A 25,934-nucleotide genomic window follows, 5' to 3' on the forward strand; every position below is an offset into this window, starting at 1 on the left:
TTGATTATTAAAATGTTTAATTGGTTAAAACAATAACATTTAACAAAAACACAACAAATTCATGATTTCATATTAACAGAGGCAACAATAAATAAGAATTTTACAACCATCAAACAACACAATTTAAAACTGTTAATAAATGTATTTTTCTTGGACATGGCAGCGCTCATAATTTCAGGGAATTTACAAAATTCACCAGCGCCACCACCACGATTGGCTCCCAAGCTAGAGAAGGAGCCTTCACAGGTGGAAAAGTCCTGGAGAGGCTTTTGAGAAACTCCTTAGCAAACCTGTGCTACACAGGGAGGGCTTAACAGGTGTCCTGGTGCAAGGGGATATGGCAGCCAGGTGCACCTTGATAGAGGCATGAGCCAGGCCAGCCTTGGCCAGGGAAAGCATATACAGAAGGAGATGCAAGGCTGTGGCTCTCAGCAGTGCAATCTTCTGTGTCCTGCACCACACAGAAGCGTTTCCCACTTGTGGCTGTAGCACGACAACGTAGAGGAAGTGCTGGCCTTGGCCAGGATCCTCTTGCATTCCAGCGGTAGGGAATAATGCCCAAACTCTAGGCTGCAGGAGACAGCCTGTGAGGCACAAAGTCGCTGGGTTGTGGTGCTGTATTGTTCCATTTTACTCCGGAGAGAAGATTGGGAAGTGCAGGCAGTCAGATGGACTGAGCCACTGGCAGCCAGAACAGGTCCGGGTACCAGATCTGTCGTGACCACGCCAGAGCGATGAACATCATCCTGTAGTGACATTGTCTGAGTGTGTTGATCACACGTAGCAGGAAGAGGGATCAGAGGGAAGGCGTACAGGAAGAGACCTGACGGGAACAAGAATGCATCCCCAAGACCCTTCGGCTGACGGAACCTGCTAGTCAAACCTGTGGCACTTCGAGTTTGAAGCCGACGCAAAGAGGTTGAGTCAGGGTTTATCCCATTTGCTGAAGAGAAAGGATACTTGGTCTTAACCAAACTCCCACTCGTGGCAGGACGGCAGCTCTCTGCTGAGCGAGTATGCAATAGTGTTCTTGGTGCCGGCAAGGTGAAATGGGATGAGGAACATGTCCTGAAGAATGGCCCAGTACCACAGGGACTGGGCCTCCAGGGAGAGCGCTGTAGAGCATGTCCCTCCCCGTTTCCAGATAGAGAACTTGGTTATGGTATTGTCCGTTAAGGTCCTCACGAGGGAGGAATGATTTGAGGGCCCAGAAGACGGCACAGAGTTCCATGCCATTGATGTGAAGGTCTTTCTCCTCAGGTATCCAGAGGCCTCTGGCATGTGACTGTCCGGTGTGGGCTGCCCACCCCTCCAGAGAGGCACCTGTGGTGACCATGGCCTGGTACGGCGGGATCTGAAAAGGATCTCCCGACATCAGATGTGGGCACCCACCGCACCATCACAGAGCCTGTCTGAACTCCTGGTTGAGGACAATTTTGTCTGTCCAAGTGCCATGACTTGCAGCCACTGCGCATCCAGGAATTCTTGAAGAAGTCTCATCCGGAGCCTGCAAAATAGAACGAGGTGGATGCAGGAGGACATCATTCCCAACAGCGACTTGATGGCTTGCACCGTCGAGGACTGTGCCGACATGTGCTGCACCTTTCCTAGGATGGCCTTCACCTTCTCCTCCAAGGGGGTGGCCAGACTTGACGTGTTGAGACAGGCACCCAGGAACAGAGTGTTCTGCGATGGCTCCATGCAGGACTTTGGATATCTGATGGGGAATCCGAGCTCCGTGAGAAGGCAAGCGGCCTTCATGGTGTGCTGGATGCTATCGTGCAGGAGTGATGAGTCAGTCGTCTAGATAAGGGTAGACGTGGATGCCCTTGAGATGCATATGCGCTGCCACGGAGCCAAGCACTTCGTGAACACCCTTTGTACTGATTTCAGGCCGAAGGGCAGGCCCTTGAATTGATAGTGCCGTCCCGGGACCACAAACTGCAGGAACTTTGGATGTTTTGGATGAATGGGGACATGAAACTAGTTGTCCTCCAGGTCCAAGGTCACCAGGAAATCCCCTTGCTCCAGCTGGTCGAGCAGGTGCTGCAACGTGGCCATCCTGAACTTCTGGGATTGTAAGTACTCGAGGCTCCTTGAGTCTAGGATTGGCCGCTACTCGCCTAACTTCTTCCGTACCAGAATGTATCTGGAGTACACTCTCCAGAGGCACTGAGGGATGTGCTCTATTGCTCACTTTCTTAACATGGCCTGCAGCAGCTGGGCCATGTTTAGTTCCCGACGCGCCACAGGAAGAATGCGAGGAGACCTGTGATGGAATTACAAGGTGTGTCCCTGATGGAGAACACCCAGCAGCCATTTGTCCATGGTGATGGTCTTCCACAAGTCAGCAAAGTTTGCTTGTTGCCTGCCCACTGGGGTGCAAAATTGGGGGCCCGAATCCATGGCGGTTGCAGGCCGGCTTGGGCGTCTGCATCTTGCGAGCAACGGCAGCACTGTCCTCTGCTGCCAAAGACTTGCGAGTGACCCACTGTAGGCTTTCTGGGTGGTAGAGTGGGAGGGCAGGAGATAGGGTGCAGAGTACACCTTGGAGGACCTGCTTGACTTCCCTCTTGAGGAACGAAAGGACGATCTCCTCTGCTTCAGTGTCCCAAGGGTCTGTGCCATCTCTGTGTCAGTCTTAATCAATTGGAGCCTCTCGTCCACAGCCTTTTCAAACAAAATGTTCCCATCGAAAGGCATGTCCACCACCTTAGATTGCGCGTCCGCTCTGAAATCCGTAGCCATCAGCCAATCTTGGTGCTGAAGGGCCACCCTGTTGCACATCTGGCGGAGTCTGCAATATCTTGTGCCACCGCGATAGCATGGTCCGAGGCCACTTCGCCATCCTGGAACAGGGAGAGGGCATCAGCCTTCTTGTCATCCAGCAGGCAGTCCAAAATTGGCCTGAGCTTGTACCAGAGATCCCGCTCATACCGGTACAGGATGGCCAGGGCATTGGCAGCCTTGACTGACGAAGCCACGGTGCAAATGATGCGCTTCCCAACTGCATCAAGCTTCTTTCCCCTCCTGGTCAGGAGGCACCATGGACAAGGATGATGGGTTTCCTAAGCGCTTCCTGGGATCGACAGGACTTTCTTCCGTGAAGATTCCCGACATTGAAAAAGAAACCCCTCCTCCTCCGAGATAAGACTGACAATAGCATATGCCCTCGAGATGCTGGTATGAAAAGAGCCAACCTCAACCAGTGGCGAGGTCCTGAGGTGCTAGCCGTCACCTAGCGGCCCCTCCATCTGCAGAGTTGTCATACTCGTTGGTATAAGTCCCGGTATCAGTACCGCTGTCGGTGCCTGGATGCTCCTCCACCTCTTGGCTCAGGGGAAGGTGGGGAGGTGGCGTTGGCATTGGCCAACGTCTCGCCCCGGAAGTTTCTCTCGGTCCGGTCGGGCTCGGTTTACGTTTTGGCCTGGGTAGGCTTCTGGCCAGAGGCCTATGGGCTGAGCAAGTCGCAGGAGTAACAGGTAGTCTGTTTTATCTCTGACAAAGTGTGGAGGGTCGTAAGGATGTCCCAAGACATGTCCCCGGTCACTAGTGGAGGCCTGGATGGAGCAGACGGCAACGGCTCTGGACTGATGCACCTCAGTGAGCTAGACGGCAGATCAAGCTCTCTCCCTGGGAATCCATCCCTCGACATGCACCCCAATCCCCCCCCCTTCTTGGTCCGAGTAGTAGCCCTCAGGCAAATGGTCGTCGTCGGAGCTTGTGTACAGACCCCTTCAGAGAATCCCTTGGCATCATTGGGGACATCCTCATTTGCCTGGTGAGAAATTCCATAGGTGGTGGCAGCACCCTGGTCCTAACGGACTCCTTCGGGAATGACACGATAATGGGCACCTGAACAGGTTTGTCAGCTGTGGTTGTCAGCGGCGCTGCCACAGAAGCCGTAGGCCGAGGAGGCGAAGCCACTCGTGGGTCGCCCTCATCTTGTTGGCAGAGACCACAGTAGTTCCAGGGCCCACTTTCAATGACATAGTGATGGCATCGTCAACAAAGTGAAAGCCAGTGAAATCGACAGCGGGACTGTGGTCGAAGGACCCGTGGTAGTCAACGGGGCAGATGTTCTGGAAGACGAAGTTGTTGAAGTCATGATCGACAAAGGGGTCATCCATCATCTGAGGTTGAGAGGAGCCACCCGAGGACCTCTCCTTCTCCGCCTTGTCTGTGGACGACGACCTGCGCTTCAAAGGGGCCAAGGACTTCCTCTTGGATGGTACACCTCCAACTGGCAGGCTCACCGTGGATGGAGACAAATGCTAAATGTGCCCTCTCCGAACTGGGTCCCGCAGCTGCGGCGATGCTAGTGGAATCCGGAGCATGGTGCTTAGCCTTCTTCTGGACCCCTGTGAAGGGGCATTTTCAAATGACATCAACCTCTTTTCAGAGGCGGCACTCTCATGGGACCAGCCGGTCCTGGATGAGGCATGCATCCCCCAACTTGAGCCACGGCACTAACATGCAGTAACAGTCCTGCTTTGTCTTCTTCGGAAAACCACAGCAAATTTATCATCCTTCCTCATCATGGTCAGGATGCAGGCAATATAGGCATTTTAGGTGCTGTTCCTCGACATAGACATTTGGTAGTCCACATGCCATGCATATCTTGAAGAGACTCCTCTTCTCATCAGACATCGTTGAAAGGCACGAAGTAGGCCCAAGGCTGGGCCTTTGAAACTTGAAAGAACTGGCAAAGTGGATTTTCACTGACAACGGATCCACAGTGCTGGTAGTCGATCAACGGAGGAATAAATCAAAGAAAGAAAATGAACAAAAGTATCTGGAAAAAAACTCAAAATAGCCAAACAACTCAAAGAGCAAGATGAGGACTCCCAACAAAGAAACGTGCGGTAAAAATCTGAAGATGGCCACCAGGGGTGGAGCTTAGGCAGACAACTGTCATTGGATGGGGGCAGTATGACCCAAAGGACAGTGATTGGTTATAGAGGAGAAGATCAAGTTACTTTCTTACCTGGTAACGTTCTTTCGATGGGATGTTCCAACGACATATTCCACATCTATGACAGGTAATCACCACAGCTGTGCTGCTTGGGAAAATTTTCGGCGTCTGCGTCCTGCGTCGATGACATCGATACGCTGTCCTCGAGGGCCTCCGTCGAGCTGACGTCACCGGATGTTATAAAGTAGGACACATGATGCCCGTAGCCTCAGTTGTAATTTTTTCCCAGAACGTGTGGCACCAATCTTCTGCCAGAATGACTACAGAAAGCCTTGCAGAAACGAGAGCTGCTATCGCATATGAAATTCTGTAGAGGGGCAGGTAGGGAGGGAGCAATGTGGAATATGTTGTCAGAACATCCCATCGAAAGAACGTTACCAGTTAAGAAAGTAACTTGTTCTTCGAAGGGATTGGTTCCTCCGACGTATTCCACATCTATGACAGACTCCCAAAGCAGTACCAACGTATGGAGGTGGTAAAGGAATTTAGAATTTTAGAATGCCCAATTAAATTGCAGAGTAGAGGACCGCCTTGCCAAAGGCCAAATCTTGCCCATGGATATAATTCAGGGAGTAGTGTTTGACAAAAGTATCGACAGAGGCCCATGTGACTGCTTCACAAATGTTACGAATGGGAACACCCGTCTACATAGCAGTAGAGGCAGCCACAACTCTAGTAGAATGGGCCCGTAAGCCCACCGGAGGGTCCTTACCCGCCAAGCGGTAACATTCAGAAATTGTCAAGATAATCCATCTAGACAAAGTCTGCTTAGGAACAGCTTGTCACAAACGCCTTCCAGCGTAACCTACAAAGAGGTGATCGTCCACTCTGACCCGGGACATGCGTGAGATGTAGAAACTTAAAGCTCTCCTAGGATCCAACCTATCCTTACCAGGATCCAGAGGAGGCTAGAACGCCGGAAGAACAACCTTCTGGCTTAAATGAAATTCCGACAACTTTCGGAAGAAAAGAAGGACAAACTCTAAGGACAACCCTGTCCTTATGAAACACAGTGAAGGGTGGCTTAACGGAACGTGCCTGCAACTCACTCACTCTGCGATCGGAAGTAACTGCAACTAAAAATACAGTTTAAGGTTAGCAGTCTTCAAGGACAAGAATGTAAAGGCTCAAACGGAGCTCCCCTTAGGAATTTTAGAACCAGGTTCAAATCCCAACCGGGCACCTGGAAAGGGGACAGTGGGAACACATTAGTGAGCCCTTTGAGAAACTGAGAAATCAAAGGAATCTTAAAATAAGAACACTCCTCAGATGAGTGCTTAAATATGGACAGTGCCGCCAGGTAACCTTTAATGGTACCCACTTGCAGGCCCTTGAGGGCAAATGAAAGTAAAAAAGACAGAACCACCGGAATGGCACATGAAAAAGGATCCACATTCTGAACCCTGCACCAGTCGCAGAACTTTCTCCAACGGCAACGGTACAGGGACTTTGTTGCGGGCCTTCTGGCCGAAAGCAACACCTCCATCACGTCTTCAGGGAGGTCCCAATCCTTATACCTCAACCTTTCAGAAGCCAAGCATGAAGGTTGAGAGACTTGACCTCTGGATGGAGAACCTGACCCCCCTCCCGTGAGAGCAGATCGTCTCGGTAGGGAAGACAGCGTGGAGGGCAGATGGACAAATCGAGAAGGTCCGGGTAACACGTTCTCCTGGCCCATGCCGGAGCAATGAGGATCATCCGGGAACCGAACCTACGTAGCACTTGTGGAATGACGGGGACTGGAGGAAACGCATACAGCAGTGGGAAGGACCACTCCACTATGAACGCATCCCCTAAGGCTCCTCTTGGAGGAAATTCCCGCGAGCAGAATCTTTTGCACTTCCGGTTGACACTGGTGGCAAAGAGATCCACTTGAGGGGTCCCCCAAAGGGCGAAGATCTCCAGGAGAATCTCCTGAGCCAGCTCCCACTTGTGCGAGACCGTGCTCTGCCTGCTCAGAGCATCTGCCGTCTCGTTTTCGTCTCCGGCCAGATGAACTGCTGAGATCAAAATTTCCTGCTGGATGGCCCAGAACCAGAGCTGCATCGCCTCTCTGCACAGAGGAAGTGACCCTGCCCTCCCCCCTTTTTGTTGAGGTAGTGCATGGCCACTGTGTTGTCCGTCAGAATCAGGACATTCTTCCCTCGCACAGTCGGCAGAAAAGCCTTCAGGGCTAGCCTGATGGCCCTTAGCTCCAACAGATAGATATGGAGTCTGGACTCCGACGGAGACCAACGACCGCTGATTGTCAACTCGTTGACATGAGCTCCCCATCCCGTGAGGGACGCGTCCGTCACAATCGTTACCTCCGGCCAGGGTAGCTAAATTGGAGCCCCCCTCATCAGAGTGCCTTCGACGGCCCACCACAGAAGTTCCTGAGCGACCGAGGGTGGCACCTGAACGAGGTCCGACATCCTGCCGGAGGACTGCGACCACTGGAGCTTGAGAGCCCATTGCAGAGATCTCATCCGCAACCTGGCCTCTGGCACCAGAAGAATGCAGGATGCCATGAGGCCGAACAACCTCAAGAACTCGAACGCCGGGAGACTCTGGGCATGTTGAAACTTGTGCACCATCTGCAGAATGTTACGAGCCCTCACCTGGGGAGGGAAACACTGCCCCAGGGATGTGTCGAGCACTGCTCCGATGTACTGGAGCCGCTGGGTTGGCGTCAAGTGGGACTTCTTTAAATTGAGGGAGAAGCCCAGCCTGTGAAGGGAGTGGCAGGTGACTGACAGATGATCCAGGACTTGCTCGGGAGAGCGCGCCCTGATCAACCAATCGTCCAGGTAGGGGTAGACGTGAATCCCCCTTTCCTGGGATACGGTGCCACCACCACCATGAGCTTGGTGAAAACCCTCGGGCGGAAGGTCAATCCGAATGGCAGGACCCGAAACTGAAAATGCGAGTCACCAACCGCGAACCTCAGGTACTTCTTGTGCTTGGGATGAATCGGCACATGAAAATAAGCGTCCTTGAGGTCGAGAGACACCAACCAGTCCTGAAGTTGAAGGGCCTGGAGGACTTGAGAGAGAGTAACCATCTTGAACTTGTCTTTCCCGAGGAGCTTGTTCAAACCACGCAAGTCCATGATGGGTCTCAATACCCAGTCTTTCTTCGGGATGAAAAAATAAGGGGAATACCATCCCTTGTTCCTCTCCGCTACAGGCACCAGTTCTATGGCACCTTTCTCCAGCAGGGATTTGATTTCCTGCGCAAGGAGCGGATCTGGACTCTTCAAAGAGACATTCCCTGGTGGATTGTCGTGAGGCCTCTGCCGGAAAGGAAGACAGTAGCCGTGGGCTGTGTGTTACGCTCACCTGGTATCCACGGGGACGCCACCCAGCCCTGGTTGGATGATTTGCACTCTCAAACCCTCTCCCAGTCCCTTGGTAAGGCCTCTGTTTAAAGATGGGTCTGCAATATGGGAGAGCTGGATTCAATACCAGATTGTCTTCATGTTTTCCCACCTCCCTTTGCCTCAACTCTTCTCCTCACCTTAATATTGTAAAAGGTGGATTCTCCGTCCTGCTCCTCGTGGCAGGGGCACGTAGATGTGGGGGGCGAGCAGCAACCAAGTTACTTCACTGGTGCAAGCCCCCCTGTGGGAATCCAGGCCTGCTGCAACTAAGTAGGTTTGCTGCTTTACAGTCTTTATATGCAGTTCTTATGTTCCTCTTAGTTCGAATAATAATGTCTTGCTTCTTTCCTTTTAGGTATGGAAAGGTATTTTAGTGTTGTCATGCAGTTTGAAGATGGGCATGGGCCGGTAGGCGAAAGCATGATGTGCGCGATGCTGTCCGGTGAATAATGCGCGATGCGCGGCGCTGTTTCGCCTTTTATATTGCTAACCTGTGTCTTTTCTCTCCTTGCAGGTTGCGATGTTCCTCGCCAAGCGCCGTAATGTTCCAGCAATGATACTGAGCAGGAGAGGACTACCCAGGTAAGAATTGTGTGGCTTTCTTCATTCGGGAGGAATCGTGAGCTAACGCTTACTAATGCTGTCTGTCTTTCTCCTCTTTCAAGGTTATGGTATTCCAGGATGCATGCGGTGCCGGATGATGGAGTTCGTACCTTCCGGCGAGTGGAACTGAAGTCAGCGATGGATTGAAGACAGGATACTGTTCCAGGTAAGTCTCTCTGCAGGTCCTTGGTTTCAGGTAAACTGGCATCAAAGAACTGGACACTGTGAGCATTACGTTGCCCACAGCAGAATAACGCAAAGCATGTTCTGCTGTTTGGGTGCGGTTTAAATAGTCTCAGGTAAAGTAGTCCAGGTATAATAGTCCCAGGCCTGCCACACCCATAGTAGTCCAGGTAAAGTAGTCCCAGGCCTGCCACACCCAAAAGACTAGACCGCATAGCTCAGTTCCTTGTAACTGAGCTATGTGTGTGCCTCCATGTTGGCTGAACCCCCCCTCACTCGAAGTTAAATTGTCCCAAGTAAATAATCTGATTCTAATGTTGGTCTTCATGATGGTTATGAGCCTGGCGCCAAAGGTGCCAGGACTGACTCCAAGAGAGACTTGGATGAGGTTTTAAGGCCTTTGACCTGGCCCTAACTGGAAGGCTGACTTGCCAGTGAGGGCCAGGGGCAAGAGTCATGACACTAAGATCTCCAGGACCCACACATCTGAAGTAATGGCACGCCATTCTACAAGATGCTGCGCCAGCCTTCCCCCAACCGGCGAACCATGGGACATGGCCTCATGACTGAGCTGAAGCGGCTGCAGCATTGCCTGAGGGTAAAGAGGCAACTGCCCGAGCGGCCTTGGCACCTCGAGTACCTTGTTTCCACCTCTGGTACTCCTACGGTGGCCCCTTTGACTTGCAGCTCCTCTCGATCTACCAAAGGAAGAGTAGTATCGAAAGGAACCCTCCCCCTCCATTGCTGTCCCCTAGGACGAAAAGGCGGAGGCTGGCGAACTGCAGTGCTCAACGACTTTGCTGCAGCTTTGGAGGTCTGCAACCTCTCAAGGCTCTCGTCAGCCTTGCTGCCAAAAATATGTTTACCATCAAAGGGCATGTTGAGAAGCTGGGCTTCTACATCAGGAGCAAACCCTGACTTCCGCAACCACGGAAATCTGCAAATTATGGTGCTCACCGCCATGGACCGGCTGACACAATCTGCCATGCCCAGACCCGACTGAAGGGATTCACATATGGCATCCTTGCCATCCTGAACAAGGGAAGGTGACCGGTGATGGTGCTTCCGCGAGTGCCTCGAAGAAGCAGAGGAATGGTGGGACCCACTCTGGGACCGAGACCCCTTAGACTTACGCTGACGATGCGGAGAGTCGCCTCTCGAATCTTCGGTCGAAAGCACAGTGGATTTCGGCTTTCGGGACTTGGACACCCTACCGACAGAAAGCTTCTTCTTTCGCTCCCGCAAGGCCTTCGATGTTAACGATTGGCAATCGTCACAATCATCCGTGGCGTGGTCCTCACCGAGGCACCAGAGACAGGCGTTGTGCGGGTTCGTCAGCGACATCTTGGAACCGCAGTCCCGACATGGGGTAGAAGAAGACAAAGACATCAGGGAAACATTCACAATACGAACAAGTTCAAAGAACCGATAGAATTACTCAGAACAACCGAGGCACGCCGAGATCTCCGAAGCGAACACGTTGCCGGAAAAAATGGAACTGAGGCTACAGGCGTCGTGCGTCCTACTTAAAACATCGGGTGACGTTGGCTCGACGGAGGCCCTCGAGGACAGCGTATCGACGTCATCGATGCAGGATGCAGAAAATGTTCCGAAGCAGCATAGCTGTGGCGATTACCTGTCATAGATGTGGAATACGTCAGAGGAACCAATCCCTTCGAAATGCAGTTTTCAAGATAAAGTGAAACTGCTGCTTTTTTTTAACCAAGGATTCCCAACCGGACAGGGAATATTCATGAGCATGTGAATCCATGCCAGACCTCCATGCTGGAGAATTTAACTAATGTGATTTTTAATGAAGATGTGTTCCGATAAACTGCACATGGATGGAGCTATTCAATGACTAAGGAATATTAAAGTAGATCTCATGATGGACAATGATACATTGCATGCTATATATGCAGCCCTGTCAATCAATGTAATCAATTACTTTGTCACTATTAACAGCCATGTCCAACTCAAACATATTGGGCAGAACATGGTTTTAAATTCCATTTAACATAATTGGATAACTGAAGGAAAATCTGGTTTTGCACAGTAAGTATCCATATGAACATTAAGCTCACTTGATGGCTTCATTCAGAGCCCAAACACTGTATTCCTCAAATAGTATCCTCCTACCAGGATATGATGCCAATTCTTCTACAAAGGTCCTTCTAACTCAGTGGTAGAGGTTTTCGAATGTTAAAAGTTGCAACAAACCCAGTATGTGGCAGCCATTTTCAGCTGGCCGAGATGAGATAGAAGGCTATTGCAAGTACCTAAAGCATGATAACTCAAGGTGATCAACATGGACGAGTGGCCTACAAATTTGATAGGGTATAAGAAGCACCAATGGACAGACATCTTGGTGACTGATCCAATGATGAGTTTTCAACTGAAAAAACTAGTCTTACAGAACTTGGTCAGCACCAACCTTTTCACGTTTGAAATAAATAAAAAAAGAAAACCAGATTGCTCTGAAACATATAGAGTGCTAGTTCACAAACTGGAGATAGTATGGGTCCCCGTTTAAATATTTGACATTTCAGGGATTAATCTTTTGCAGTACGCTAAGTTGTTTGTGTTTTGGAAGTGGAAATGATCTGTGAACTTTGACATGGTACTGGTATGCTGGTTGAAGAAGTTAATTTACCTTGGAAAGTTCATTAGAGTGGGAACATGGCATGACAGATGAAACACTTTGGGGCATTTGTCGCAACAGAGGAGTTCGCCACCATTCTGACACACAGCACACCAGTCTTCATTAGGATCCTCTTCCTTGCCACCACTGCTGCCCTCTGCAGTATGACGGGGTGTCATTGGAGGCATAGACATCCATGCAGGCTTCCCATTATAGGAGTTTCCCTGATGAGCAGGTTGGTCCCCTGTGCTGTCCGGAGCATCCCTTCTTGGAGCTGCATCTGCTCTGGAATTATTATTGCTGTCTAAGAGCATTGTGGTGAGAATACTCCTTGAGTAGCCAGACTGGAAAACAGAAAAAGTGATAATTACAGAAACCCGCCCAAAAACAAAAAACATAGCCACCCAAATTAATGGATGATATGGAGCATTATGCACCACACAACAGCAAGTTAAACGTGCATACAAATGCACTATCGACTCACAAAAGAATACTTAGCTAAACTCACATGTCCAGCTCTAGCTTCAAATGAAAATGACAAATGAACCAGAAACATCAACAATTTGTCAGGACTTGTATAAATGAAACATTTCATGAAAATTGGCAAAGCAATTTTTTTGTGGTGTGAAAGAGTGATCACCCACGCCCCTGAAAACAAAATGTAATGGACATGAACTCAACACTGTATAACACAAAATGTGTCCATATTTTTGCTTAATAGCCAACATATAAAAAGGACCTAGAAATAATGCGTACTGTACATGATTTGGAAAAGTACAAGTAACGGAGCATAGATACTTTGAATGGTGCTTTTTGGTCTACCTCCTTAGAGGGGAACAGCACAAAGAATAGAAATGTCCACTTCAAAAAGAAAACAAATATGTAAAAGGTGCAACCATCACTCATTCAGGACCACAGACTCTGACCCTATGAAGCTACGCGCAACCAAGACCTTTTCTCTGCATCCATGCCACAGGACAGAGTGGTTTACTTAGGGTTGTCTGGATGCAGTGGACAAGAAACACCAGGTAGGAAATAGTTGTAAAGCACCGTAGGGGGGGGGGGGGGAGGGTGTCTGTACTCCTGCTCTCTATATGGCAGAGGAGAGGCACAGAGGACCCGACCAAGATTCTCTATTATTGGTATCGTGGTCGAGCAATCAAGGCTTAGCTCTCAGGAGGTGATGCAGGCTGGTTCTTAAGTACAGTGTAGTCCCCAAACACCCACAAAGGAATGTCCACACACTGTAGTAGTGAAAACACAGTCTTTATATAATTAAGGTTCAAGGTTATATACACAATCGCAATAACTCACTTTGTGCTCAGTTAATCTACAATGGCAAATATATAAAAAGTTCTACGTGGTACCACAATTACTATCAGATTTCTTTAAAGTGCATCAACTGGACTTAGTTTAAATGTCACACAAATCAAGGCACAGTTCTGTATGAGGACCCCCCCCACCCAACCTGGGCAACCTGTAAATAAAGATATATCGTACAAGCGCAGTCCATATATTGTTCACAAGAGTCTTATTTCCTTCTAAATAGTTCTACAACCCCAATGTACCTGGAATAGCAGAGTTCGATGTCGGGTCGTCAACGGATCCTTCTTGAGCGGATCCCTTTAAGGCAGGAGCCACGGATCGTCGAGATCACACGAGGAAAATGGGTGAACACTGTCGTTGCGGCAGCTGCTTCGGTTCTTGCGGTGCTCGTTGATGATCTGTCGAAAACGCCCTGCAAGCTGAGGCGTGCGGTGCACCTCGACCAGTTTTCATTGCTGCAAGGAGTCAATGAAGAACTTTGCTCAGCAAGGGCTTCGAGTCATCAGCGTCTCTGCGGTCTTCGGATGGTGGGAAACCCACCGGTGGATTCTCCTCGGTCGACGGCGGCCTTGACTTTCCCGGCAGGATTAAAGAGGTCGAATCGGATGAGCAAGGGAGTCTTTGTTTCAATGTTCTTAGGCAAAGGAACACTGTGGCTTCGGTCGTCGACGGTGATGGACTTCAATGTCCGGGCGATTCTCTGTGATTCGGTGGCGGTCCCAGTCTCCATTCGGCAGCCTTTCGTAGGTCTGTCTACCAGGGAGCTTTGGTAAAGATCAGCTGGTGCATGATGGTAGCTCGGGAAGAGGTCCCCTAGCCAGGTCCTCTCTTGGATCAGTTCCTTGAAGGCACAGCAGCTATCAGATTAGCGAAGGACAGCAGCAGCAGTTCTTCTTCAAGTGGGCTTCAAAGTTGAGCATTAGTTTCAACTTCAGCTTCTGAACGATTTCTTAGCAGTGAGAGGCCCCCAGATATACTCTTGATCTCCCATTCACTCTGCTGGGTCACACTCAGGCAACCAATCGCTCAGAAGGGCATTCAGGCAGCCAATCGGGCGCACAGTGCATTCAGGCCATTCTACTCCATCGAGACACTTGCAACACAGAATGTGGATTCGGACAAGCACTCCATCCACCCAGGTCCCACCCCATGGGCATACCCACAACATATAGTCATTGGGAAGGCTCCAGCCAGTCTGGCCTTGACTTCCCCAAAACACCATATATGGAACTTTCACCCAACAGCCAGTCAGGGGGAAGGGACAGAGTCAGGGCTTCCCAGGACTTTGGGAAAAGTAAGGTAACAGGCGATAGAAAGCAAGAGGCCCAGGGTCCATCTTGTTTCCTATCAGGAATCAACTGATTCCAATGACGGGGCCTGGGCATCCCAAAATGGAGGACACCCAGGGCACCTGTCAATTCAGCACGGAGCTGCCACCAGCCCGTACCCTGCTCTGTGGGCCACACATAGGTGTCCAAAAACATACATTCGGAGTACAGGGTCGTACTCCAACCTATGGGTGCCATAAGGGTATCCCAAGGGTCTATTCACCAAACCAAATACAGGAAGAGCAGCACCGCCAGGAGTCCCACATGAACTCCTGCACGGAAAACAAGACAGAACATACATGATAAAGCAATGAAGGACAAGGATACGGAGGCCCTGTCCCTCCGATGCATTTCCAGCATCACAACAGTCTTTCTACATCCCATTCTTTCAACAAAAAATATTTGAGCTTCCAATCTTGGTTCAACCTCCTTGGATTACAAAATGCACGAGCAGTCACCCAAGCAGTTGCTGTATGTTTCACATCCAGAGGGACAGTGCTGAAAAGCTAGAGAGCATTTAAGGCCTTCTGTGAGGTTGAATGTCGTACAGCGTGTTCCTGGCATTAGGCTCCTGTATTACTGCTTTTTTAATGCAGGTTTAGCAATTGTTTCCCTGGTGAGAAATCATTAATGTCCTCCTTAGGGACAAGACCAAAACGTGGCCACTGACAGACTAAGTCTCCTAAGCTTAAGAAGCCAAAAAGGAACTCGCCTTTGTTTCCCCACAATTAAATGGGTTACAGATGATGTGTTATCTGGTCATGACTACTACCTACTTTGAAGATGGGAGACTACTTTTGCCGACCAGATTATTAACTGTTTGTGAAAGGTGCCTCTATTCAACCATGATGCGCACGAGGAAGAAAGCCTGCAAGGAAGGTAGCAACTCCTGACTGCCTTCAAAAAAGCCCTTAGCGAATCCCAAAGTAAAGGGATATCTAACACAGGAACCTATCTTTAACTGTGGATGCCACAGAGCATCAGGTCCAGTATCCCACTCAGTCAAAAGAAGACAGTCTGACACCTCCTTCCCCATTGCGTCCTAGGGGAGAATGAATCTGGATTGAGTCTGTACAGTCCACAGGTGTAAAACTTTGCAACCAAAGGGCCCGGCTAACACATCTTTGCAGTGGACAACAGGGTCATTGTTCGGAAAGTTCTCTTTTAGCCACTTTCCCCTCCATATTCTATGGACCCCCAAACTTTTTGCTTTTGTTTTTACAGCATGGCCTGACTTTCGAAATAACACCTCCTTTCAGTCATTTAGAAAAAAATGTAAAAACCCTCCTCTGCAGAACAGATCACCTTCAACAGTCACCCAACCTCCTAGATTATTCACCCAATGCCTTTCCATGTACAATTCTGATGTGATAAGGTAATGTACTGTAATCTGTAAATATGTAAATGTGTATAATTGTAACAAATGTGTAACAAATGTGTAACAAATATGCAACCTTGTAAACCTGTAACCATATTCTTAAGCAAATTATAGCGCCTAGCTGCCTTTGGGCATAATGCGTGTTACAAATAAATAAATAAATAAAAAAATAAAAATAAAATACAGTTTAGTGAAGCCTTCAGCTTCACTCCACTAGCCTTTTGCTCATTGTTATGGTGAAACCGACTAGTCCTTCAGACGGTCAGTACCGAGAATCTAGGTTTCCCTTAGTCTTTTGACCTTGTTGCCTGTTTGGGTAACTTTTGTAACATTGCACAATGCAGTGCAATGGGGTTTCTTTTGTATGACCCTTGACTACACTCAAAGGGATTATTTGGTTATCTGTGATGTGCAAACCAGGACAAACTGGTGGTAGCAGTTACTTTTTATAATGTTTACTGTATTTGTCTTTAGCCTTACCGTGTTTGGCTACCAACAGTGGCTAGTGTCCCAACATGGCCGTGCCACAAGGTTTTTCGTTAGTTCCTTGGCCATCTTGACTTTTTGCTTACTTCCTGCCGTGCCAGGTCATGACAATCCTTTAATGGTCATGCAGTTCCAGAAGGTCTAGTGTGCATGCATGAGTCAGACCCACAGTGGGCTTTGCAGAATTTGAAAAAGAAAAATCAGAACACATCTAATACACGTTTAAACCTAATGGTTCATACAAAATGGACAAAAGTGAAAGGAGTACCTCTGGTAGCTCCTGGTTCCCCTGCGGTAGCTCCTGCCTAGAGGGTGATGTCCAACATCCAGAAGCTAGTGTTAGCCCCTGTTCATCAAATCTCAATTTCAAACCCAGATTCCAACATCTTTTGGTAACCTAGCAAGTTAGAGCCTTCAGGAAGTGTCCCTGGACCATCCAGTGGGTTGGCCAGATCCAGTTTGCTCTACAGTGGAAGAAGCGTTGTCTTTCGGAGTTTCAGCCTGGAACTCCAGAGTTCTTCAGCCTGTCCAACAAGAGGCTCGCCTGTCAAATTTCAGCTCCCTACCATCAATGAGTTTGGAGATAAGAGGCTTTTTTTCGACCGTGAAAACAGACGCCTGCTGTCGCCGTGCAGCGGTGACTGTCCCTGAAACTGGTTTTCCAGCATTTAGTTGAGTGTCCAGAAAAGGTGTGCGTCAATGTTTGCTGCATTCATCCATAGGAATAGGTTGCACCAGCTCCTGGACCTGACCGGAACTTCTCTTGCACATGCAGCTCCTGGGTACCTGCGACCAGAAGGTGGGAAAACTTACCTCAGCAACCCTCCAATGACCCGCCAAGTCTGAGGAGAAACCAGAGTATTGGTGGTAAGTTGAAACAATACTTACCTACCCCCCTGTCTCCACCCTTGAAAAGTTTCTACAACCTTCAAAACTTCTACAACTGTTTGGCTTTGGCAATACTTGTTGCTGAAAGTCCTCCAAAAGTTAGGCACAGTCTTACTCACCGGTATACGTAGTCTTCTTACTTTTGGACCCATCTTCACGTCCCCAGTTTCCACTCTCCTAACTTGTTTTCAACTCCTAAAACTCTTGGAAAACTTTGTGAACTTTTGGGGACAAGGCCCCATACAATTTAGGGTTGGAATTCATACATTGGGATTTCAATTCCTGTGGACAGTTGGTGCCAATCTAATTACTTACCTTCCTTTTCAGGTATTGGGGGATGAATTGATTATTGTGCACCAACTACAGTGACTGTATGTACGTTTTATAGTGTTTAGTATTGTGTGATAATATTACCTGCCATTAGTCATTTCTCGTAGTGTGTTTTCTGGGCCTAAAATATAGTATTTTTATAACTAAGTGTAATCCTTGGTGTTTCACTGTGTGGACTAATTGTGGACCCCTGCTCACTCTCACATCTCATGAGACTTAACCTTGTCCACTTTCCATGCTACCTTGATTGGATTGGCTAAACTCAGAAATGTTCCCGGTTTACTACAAGGGTGGCCTCCTAAACATCTGTCCACCAGGCCAGAATTTAGAAACCCATTTTAACAGTCATACTGTATAGAACGCTTCTAGAAACTTATGAACTGAATTACTCAGCCTGCAGTACGTCATTCACTTACCTTTCACCAGCAAAATCCTTTTTTCCACTAGTACCTGTAGTGGGCTGTTGGGCTTCTGACAGTTAACCAGGATCTTTGGATTATGGGCAACAACTGCCAGTATTGTATATTGTATTGATACTGAAAGTTGCCTCGGACTTAGTGTCCACTCTGGTTGCCAGTCTCTTGCCTACTCTAGCCATTCCATTGACCGTCAAATCCATTGCATGTTGTGTACCCACTCAGCTGCAGTGTCTTCTTCCAATTTTAGAAATAGAAAAAGGATATCCACCAATGCTGCCCCCTCAGTGGTCGCCATCTTCATGCTTTTTCTTGGGTTTATCTGCGTGCTAAAGGTCTGCACCTCAGACGCTGTTCAGTGCATGGGCACTTATCCCAGTGGCAAAACCGTACACCCTGTCCGGTGGCATGAATGCCAATAGTGGTAAGCCATACAGCATGTACCGGCTGGTATGAGCCCTTGCGCCTTCTCCCTTCAGTTGAGCCCAATAACTGAGACTTCTGACCTATTGCATAAATAACCTCCGTTTAGACATCCCTTTATTCAAAAAGTATACTGTGTGAACCCAGAGTCCTTCTCTAACTGGACACCCTCTCAAGAGGGGACTAGGACTGCCCAATGACAGCTAGCACTAGGTAAGCAATTGAATACTTACAGGAAAGCTGTAACATAGGTTGATAAATGTTCCCTTATACCTTACATCCATGGGATGAGAATAATATCTAACAAACAGCTAAGAAAGATATGCTTTTAGATAAGCACATTCTATGTACAGATCTTTATAGACCACCAATCAGCATAGTTAACATTACATTAAAGTCCCAAGCAAGTGTCATTCTACATAATGGAGAAACATCCTCTTCAATCTTTCCATGAAACAGAAATATTTTGAAGCAAAACAAATATTTTGGAGCAGTGGGAATTAGCTTTTAGCTGCAAAGATATTATAATCAATCCTTGATTACTGTTGACTTTATTTTGCAATATACCAAATCATCTCTTAAAACCAAGGGTCAAACGAGAAATGTTCACTTCCGAACAACTGTGTAGTAGTGTAAGGTGCTGTAAAGTCTCACTTTGGGGCTACTGATTGTGTACATACATGTGTTAATATCAGTGTGTGGAGTATTCTTTGGTTTTACCTGGATGTGTTTTGGCCTAAAAGAGTATTTTTATATATCTGTGTGGATTTTGATGACTTGGCTATCTCCAACTGCGGTTTATTACACCTTCATACCAAACCACTGATCTAAGTCTGCCTTACTTCTCAGCCTATGCTACCTAGAAAGTCTATAAGACCATGTGTTAAAGACCACTGCACAGTGGTACTTCTGACAAGTCCTCCAAACTACAACACTAAATGCATCTTTATAATACATCAAAACAAGCTAAAGAGAAAAAATGGTTCAACAATATGAAACCATCTACCTTATAATTATATGACAGTTACCTTCAACTTAAGCAGTACTTCTTTAAACCAGGTAAGCAGATTGCAGTGTTCTTAAAGAGTTCGGTGCACAGGCCAGAAACCTGGGAAGGGGTTTAGGAGGTTTCAAAAGTCTGCATACATATGACTTGGACAAAGACAAAAGTTTTAAAAAGGTACAAGCACACTTTGGGGAAAATAGGCTTGGGAAAATAAAGGGGGTCAGGCCGCTCCCTATAACTACACTCAGATTGATCCCCATGCAGGAATCTTAAGCTAGAACACCACTGCCCATGGCCAGAGAAGGACAGTTACTGAGAGTATTTTACTGACGTGCAATTCCGATGGGGCGATAGGGGCAGCAAAATGTGTATGTACACAAGCCCCCGAACTGAGATTCTTAAAAATAAGCATATCCAGGAAAGTAGAAATTGCTGGATCTACCTACTCATGCTGTTGGTTCCATTGCAGGTGCTTGGGATGAAGTTCGAGTACGGCTAGGCAGCAGTTCGGATATCCGAAATCAATGGGGTTTCAGAAGCTTCCTGCTGGAATGGACAAACGGCATTGGATGATGACCACTGCTACTCACATAATGAAGACCAATACCCAGGACAATGCAGGCAAGGAATATCAGTGGAGAAACCCTGGTTAGTGGTCGGCAGGCACATATCTTGGCGGTGGTGGGGAGAAGCTGCTGGTGCCGACAAGTCCTCCTGTGCCACATGCTGAAGATCAGACTCCAAGTTGCAATGGTGTCTGTCGGAGCAATGGTGCCTCTTCAGTTGATATTCAGCCTACAGGAGGATCTGGGGCACTTCTGAAGTTCCACAAAGGCAGGACAGTGCTGCATAGGTAATCCCCACAAGTAAGGAGGAGGAAGCAACCATAGGTCTTCCCTGGTCGCTGGAGATAAATCAGAGGATCCCCAGTGGATGGCTTGTGGAATGCTGGTTGTTTCTGCAGCAGTCCCTCCAAGTCTACTTAGCACTCTTTTCTGATTCTTGGTTGCAGTGAGAGACCTCCGGAACAACTGCAGACGCTCTCCTCTTACCCATTAACTGGGAGAAATGTGGATTGGAACCAGACCGTCCCAGTTTCAACTAGGCTCAGTCACACAGACCAATGACCGGGAATTAAAAGCTGCATCCTGCAAAAGTGCAGTCCAAAGCGTGAGAGTACACGAAGAATGCCAAAAAGCAAGATGGCCAAAGGTCAGATTTAAGAGAGGAGCAGCCATTTTGAGACTATGGTACTGAAAATGGTATGTAAAATCAAAAGGGAGTGCACAGTAGCGCACCAGAAAATGTTGTAAAAGATGGTTCACTGCCACCAGCATGTTGTAGGTACATTACAAATGGTATAAAAGATGTTGCCAAGCAAAAAGAAAAAGGAACACAGTGTCACTAGCACTCGACTGAAGGTGGTTTGTGTTCTAAAATAAACACCTTAGAAAATGGAAATGCGAGAAAATGCCTCTCTGCAATGGCAAAGTTAGGGACTGACAAGTGCCCCTAAAACAGGAAAGTTGAGAAGTGAAGTGAGGTCAAAATGCCTCATTCAACCACAAAGCAACTGCAATACCAAAATAGATAGATATTAACAGGGTTCCACTGAAATTATGGAGGGAAAGTCGCAAAAACTGAATAGGTTTGCGAAACAGCATTGCGGGAAAAATATTATCCAAACTTCTCCAAAGTATTCATTCTGTTCGGTAGTTTGAAAATGTGAGCAGAAAGCACAGTCAGGTGGTTTAGAACCCAAGCATGCCTGTAGCATCAAAGCTGCTGAGAAAAGGCTCCTTGGTGTGCTTTCGTGCCCTAAGTGAAATTTGCACTTACTAAAAGGAAAAACAGTTATGGTTTGCAGCCCTTTCCCCTTTTTGTGGCTGCTTTGGGTCCCATCCAATGTGCCACTGAGTATGTAGCCCCTCCCCTGGAGCCTCTTCAGATTTTAAAGAACTCTTGCTGGCTAGTTGTATCTTTGAAATGGAACAAGTTACTTAACTATAACTGTTCTCTAGCATGGGTCTGGCATGGATTCACACGCTCATTAATATTCCAAGTCAGGCCGGGAATCCTCAGTAAAAAAAAGAAAGCAGTCTTTCTTTAAAAGCTTGAAAACTGCCTTTCTCCCATTAACCAATCACGGATGTATGGGTCATATTGCACCCATCCAATGACGACCCATCTCGTAAGCCCCACTCCCAGTGGCCATCTTCAGATGTGAAAGCATGTGAGTTGACAGTAGGAACCAAGAAGAGCAACAGCAGGGAAGGCGGCAGAGTTCGCATGTGAATCCATGCCAGACCTATGCTGGAGAACAACAGTTACAGGTGAGTAACTTGTTCCTTCTCCAGCATGGGGTCTGGTATGGATTCACATGCTCATGAATATGAATTCACAGCAGCACATAACAAAACCACGGGATGTGGCAAGGCTCAATACGCTTTTTATGCATGACCTGTATTACATCTCTGCGCCCAATGTTGTAAGCTATGCATAATGTAACTAAGACTGCTGAAAGTAACAGCGCCACAATGCCCCTGGGCTGTCTGTGTGCTATATACATTTTTAAAAAAAAAGTACAACCACTTACCCCTGGAACAGACCCACCTCAAAGAAACAGGCTGCGTATCACCGGCTGGGCAAATATGGAGTCCTCCCTAGAATCACTGTTGATGCAGTACAATTTCGTGAAGGTGTGCGTAGACCTCCACGTAGCAGCCCTGCAAATGTCCAGCAGGGGAAAACCAGAGAGAAACGCTGCCGTTGCTGAGATTGCTCTGGTGGAATGGGCCAGCCTGAAAGAGGTGCGTTGGCCAGACGAAGGTAGTGCATAATGCAGCTGGACAGCCACCTGGATATGGAAGCCTTCGATAGGATCTTCCCATGATTCACAGGTCCAAAATTTACAAAGAGTTGAGACGTCTTCTAAAAATCCTTTGTGCATGCCACATAGAACTTCAAGGCACGAGCAACGTCCAGCGTATGCAGCGACCTTTCAACGGGCAAAGAAGGATTAGGGAAGACTGGAAGCACCAAGGGTTCGTTTAGATGGAATTCAGAAGGAACATTCAGCATAAAGGTGGGGTTGGCCCACAGCACAAGCCTCGTAGTATGAAAAGACAAATATGGGCGCTTGCAGGAAAGAGCCTGAATCTCCCTGACTCGTCTGGCCAAGGTGATGGCCACGAGGAAAGCAGTCTTCCATGAGAGAAATTTCAGAGGCGCCTGCTGCAATGGTTCGAATGGAGGCCCCATGAGCTTAGTAAGAGCGACACTGAGCGCCCAAGTCGGGTCAGGAGCGTTCACTGGCGGAAAAGCTCTGAAGAGGCCTTTCCGAAATTTTTTGACGAGCCTGTGAGACCACAGCGAGGGCCTGCCGGTGACCGCGTGTACTGGGAAATGGCTACCAGATGCACCTTGATGGAGGTGTGGGCCAATGCAGCCTTGGCTAGAGACAAAAAGGTACAGCAGGAGCTGCAGAGCTGTGTCACGCAGAGGTGTAATCCTTTGAGTCCTGCACCACACCGTGACACGCTTCCACTTGTGGCCGTAACACGTTGGTGTCGAGGATGACCCTAGACTTGGCCAGTACCTTCCAACATTCCAGAGGGATGTCATAATGCCCAAACTCTAGGGCTGCAGGAGTCAAGCCGTGAGGTTCAGTGTTAGGGAGAATTCTCTGTTAAGGCTAATTTCCCAAACCTAGTGAGTCCCCCAGCAGCTTTGCTGGATTTTTTGGGGTTTATTTTTTTCTCCTGCTAAGAGTGAGACTCTTTCTCCCACTCTTAGACATGATTTGAGAATGTTCTTCGACTGTGAATGGGCTATGGGGTCTTTTTCTCCATAGGGCTTCATGTGTTTTTGGTATGTGTGTTACACAGCACCCTCAGTGCAGTAACACAGGGGTGTCAGAGTGACCCCCAAACATAGACTCCATAACCTGGGACTGACTACTGTCTCCCAGGGCATGTAAAGTCACCATTGACTTTACTAGTCTTAAATTGTGAACAGAACCAGCACAAACCATCATATTGTGGAAGTACTGGTAGGGGTAATTCGATTGCCCCTGGGTCTGTTTTCCAAAGGGGCACTGTCCAGTCCCCCTTTGTCGAGTTTCTGGCGGGTGGCAGTGGATACCACGCAAAATATTCCACCCGAATATTTCCTATGGGATTTTCCCATTGATTTTAAACGCACCACTTTTTGGTGCAATGTTAAAGATACCTCTGGGTTATTTATTTAATATTAATTCCCCGGTTGGGTCTTTTTGCCAGGACTCGGTTTTAAAATGGCATTTGGGTTCGCCTCTGAAGCTCTAACCCAAGTCGAGCCCTTTGTTCCACTTTTTGACAGGCTTCTGCACAGAAACCCTCCAAATGGTGCCACTCTGTCTGGGGTCTACAGGATGTGTGGGAGGGGGATTAGGCACCCTGGACTGAGTTACCTTGGCAACTCAAGTCGCACTCTTGTGTGATTGGCCCAGTGGTGAGCCGCCCGGCTCCCCACTTAGCATGTGTGAGTGACAGCTAGGCTGTTGAATGGGGGTTTTTCTGCATAAAAGCAGGGCTTTGGGGACTGGAACTTCAGAAGTCACCACAGAACCTAAAGAATCCGAAGAGGGGAGAAGCTGAGCCATCTACGACGATACCACCGGTGGAGCACTGCTGTACAAATTCACCACTTCCCCGACAACAGAGGAGATCTTCTTCCAGGAGAGTATTCTTCCCTTTGAGCTGGTGGGACCAACCAGTTCGCCTTTTTCGCCTTCCTAGACGTCTTGTGGTCGAATCGCCCGTGCCAAGCACCCCGGCAGCCGGAAAGACACGCTTCACCACTAACCGCGAATAAAAGGGTTGTACCTTTTAATCGGGAACTCCGCGGCTGGTTTCTTCCCTGGCAGTACAACAACCTCCAGCTTTCGTCCTCGTCCAGATCATCCCCTCCTCTGGTCGAAGCCACGACTTGCACCCTCTGCCAGGAACAACTGCCACCGCTGGAGCTTTCTCATCATTTCAGGTACTGTGTCCTGCCTGGTCTCCCTTGCAACGGATTGTCCAAGGTGTCCCGTAAATCCTTGACCTTCCAACTGGGTTGACCTCAGACCTGCTAAACTTTGCCTTTCTGAACTGCTCCTACCTCTTTTGACATTTTCTGCAAAGACTTTGAGTGCATTTCCACTGTGTGATCTTGGGCACATTTCGCCTTGCTCTCTCCAAGAGTGGGCCTGGCCTATGAACTTTTGGCTCTACACTGGACCCTGCCTTTCTTGACTTGCTGTGGTTTCTTAAAAGTGTTGGTGCTGTGTTATTTCCATACTCTGCCTTTTTAACAAATTATTGGAGTGCCATCTAGGGTTACGCGCTCACCTCTGTTTTGCAAATAAGTAGTGTCTTAACCTAGACTTGTCGAATAATTAACTGGGGAGGTGTATATACCTATAGTGACTGTGTTTGAACTTGCTTGATATATTAGTTCCAGTGTATTTTCATAAGAGTGTTTTTAAATAAATGATATACTTTTATACCAAAGTTCTGGTCAGTGTTTGCTTGTTCTACTGTATTTTTAGCCCTATTGTGTATACTCTATATACTGCCTAACTCTTCTTGAGAGAAGTCTGACTGCTCAGCCACAGCTACCAGGTAAATCTGGGTGGTGCAGACTGCTACGAATTGGGTTTACTGCTTACTCCTGTGGTCTTAAACTTTGTGCAGTGAGCCCTAGGGGCACTGCACAGGTTTCTTCCTAACATTCAGCAACGCTGGTTCGAGGTGCAGTATCGTTCAGTCTTCTGTGGAGAGGAGGTCAGGAAGGAGGAGGCAGCCGGACGGCCGGGGCTCATGCCATGTGGAGCAGTTCCAGGTACCAGATCTGGCCAGGCCAAGCTGGAGCGATTATCATCTTGCAGCGACAGCGTTCGAGTGTGTTGATCACACGTAGCAGCATCAGGATTGGAGGGAACGCGTACAGAAAGAGGCCCTCCCATCTGAACGAGAAAGCATCTCCAAGGCTCCCTAGCTTGGGAAAACTGCTGCTAATGCCTGGCGCCGAGTTCCTGGCCGTCGCAAAGAGGTCAATCCAGGGTCAGCCCCACATGCTGAAGAGATGCACCGTCTGTACCTGCTAGAGCTCCAATTCGTGACAGGACCGCAGCTCCCTGCTGAGGGAGTCTGCAATGGTGTTCTAGATGGCTGCCAGATGAAACCGGATGAGAAATATGTCCTGAAGAATAGCCCAGTGCCACAGGGCCTGGGCCCCCAGGGAAAGAGCAGGGGAGTAGGTGTTGTCTGTGAAGATCTTCACCAACCACCCTCGCAGAAGAGGTAGGAAAGACTTGAGGGCCCCAAAACAAGGCCCACAGGTGAAGAACATTGATGAGCAGAGACTGCTCCTCCGGGAGCCATAAGGCCACTGGCGTGGGAATGTCCGGTGTGTGCCCTCCATCTGTCCAGAGAGGCATTCGTAGTGACAATAGGCTGGAATGGCACCTGAAAAGGGGCTCGCTACGTAAGGTGCTTGCATACTCCCAATCATTGAACAGCTTGTCTGAAGTCTTGGGTGGGGGCAATCCTGTCCAACCACATGCG

At 48.4% G+C, this 25,934-nt stretch overlaps 1 protein-coding gene across 1 annotated transcript in view; it reads right to left on the minus strand.

Annotated features, from left to right (window-relative positions):
- The window catches only part of TRIM24 (tripartite motif containing 24), a 1,617,419-nt gene that overhangs the window by 484,967 nt on the left and 1,106,518 nt on the right, over window positions 1-25,934 (minus strand). The window contains exon 14 of the mRNA XM_069628744.1: window positions 11,776-12,107. Within this exon, the coding sequence (XP_069484845.1) occupies window positions 11,776-12,107 (332 nt within the window). The remainder of the gene's footprint in view (window positions 1-11,775; window positions 12,108-25,934) is intronic.

Source organism: Ambystoma mexicanum, chromosome 12, assembly GCF_040938575.1.
Source record: "Ambystoma mexicanum isolate Mex_15411 chromosome 12, UKY_AmexF1_1, whole genome shotgun sequence".
NCBI classification, from domain to species: Eukaryota; Metazoa; Chordata; class Amphibia; order Caudata; family Ambystomatidae; genus Ambystoma; species Ambystoma mexicanum.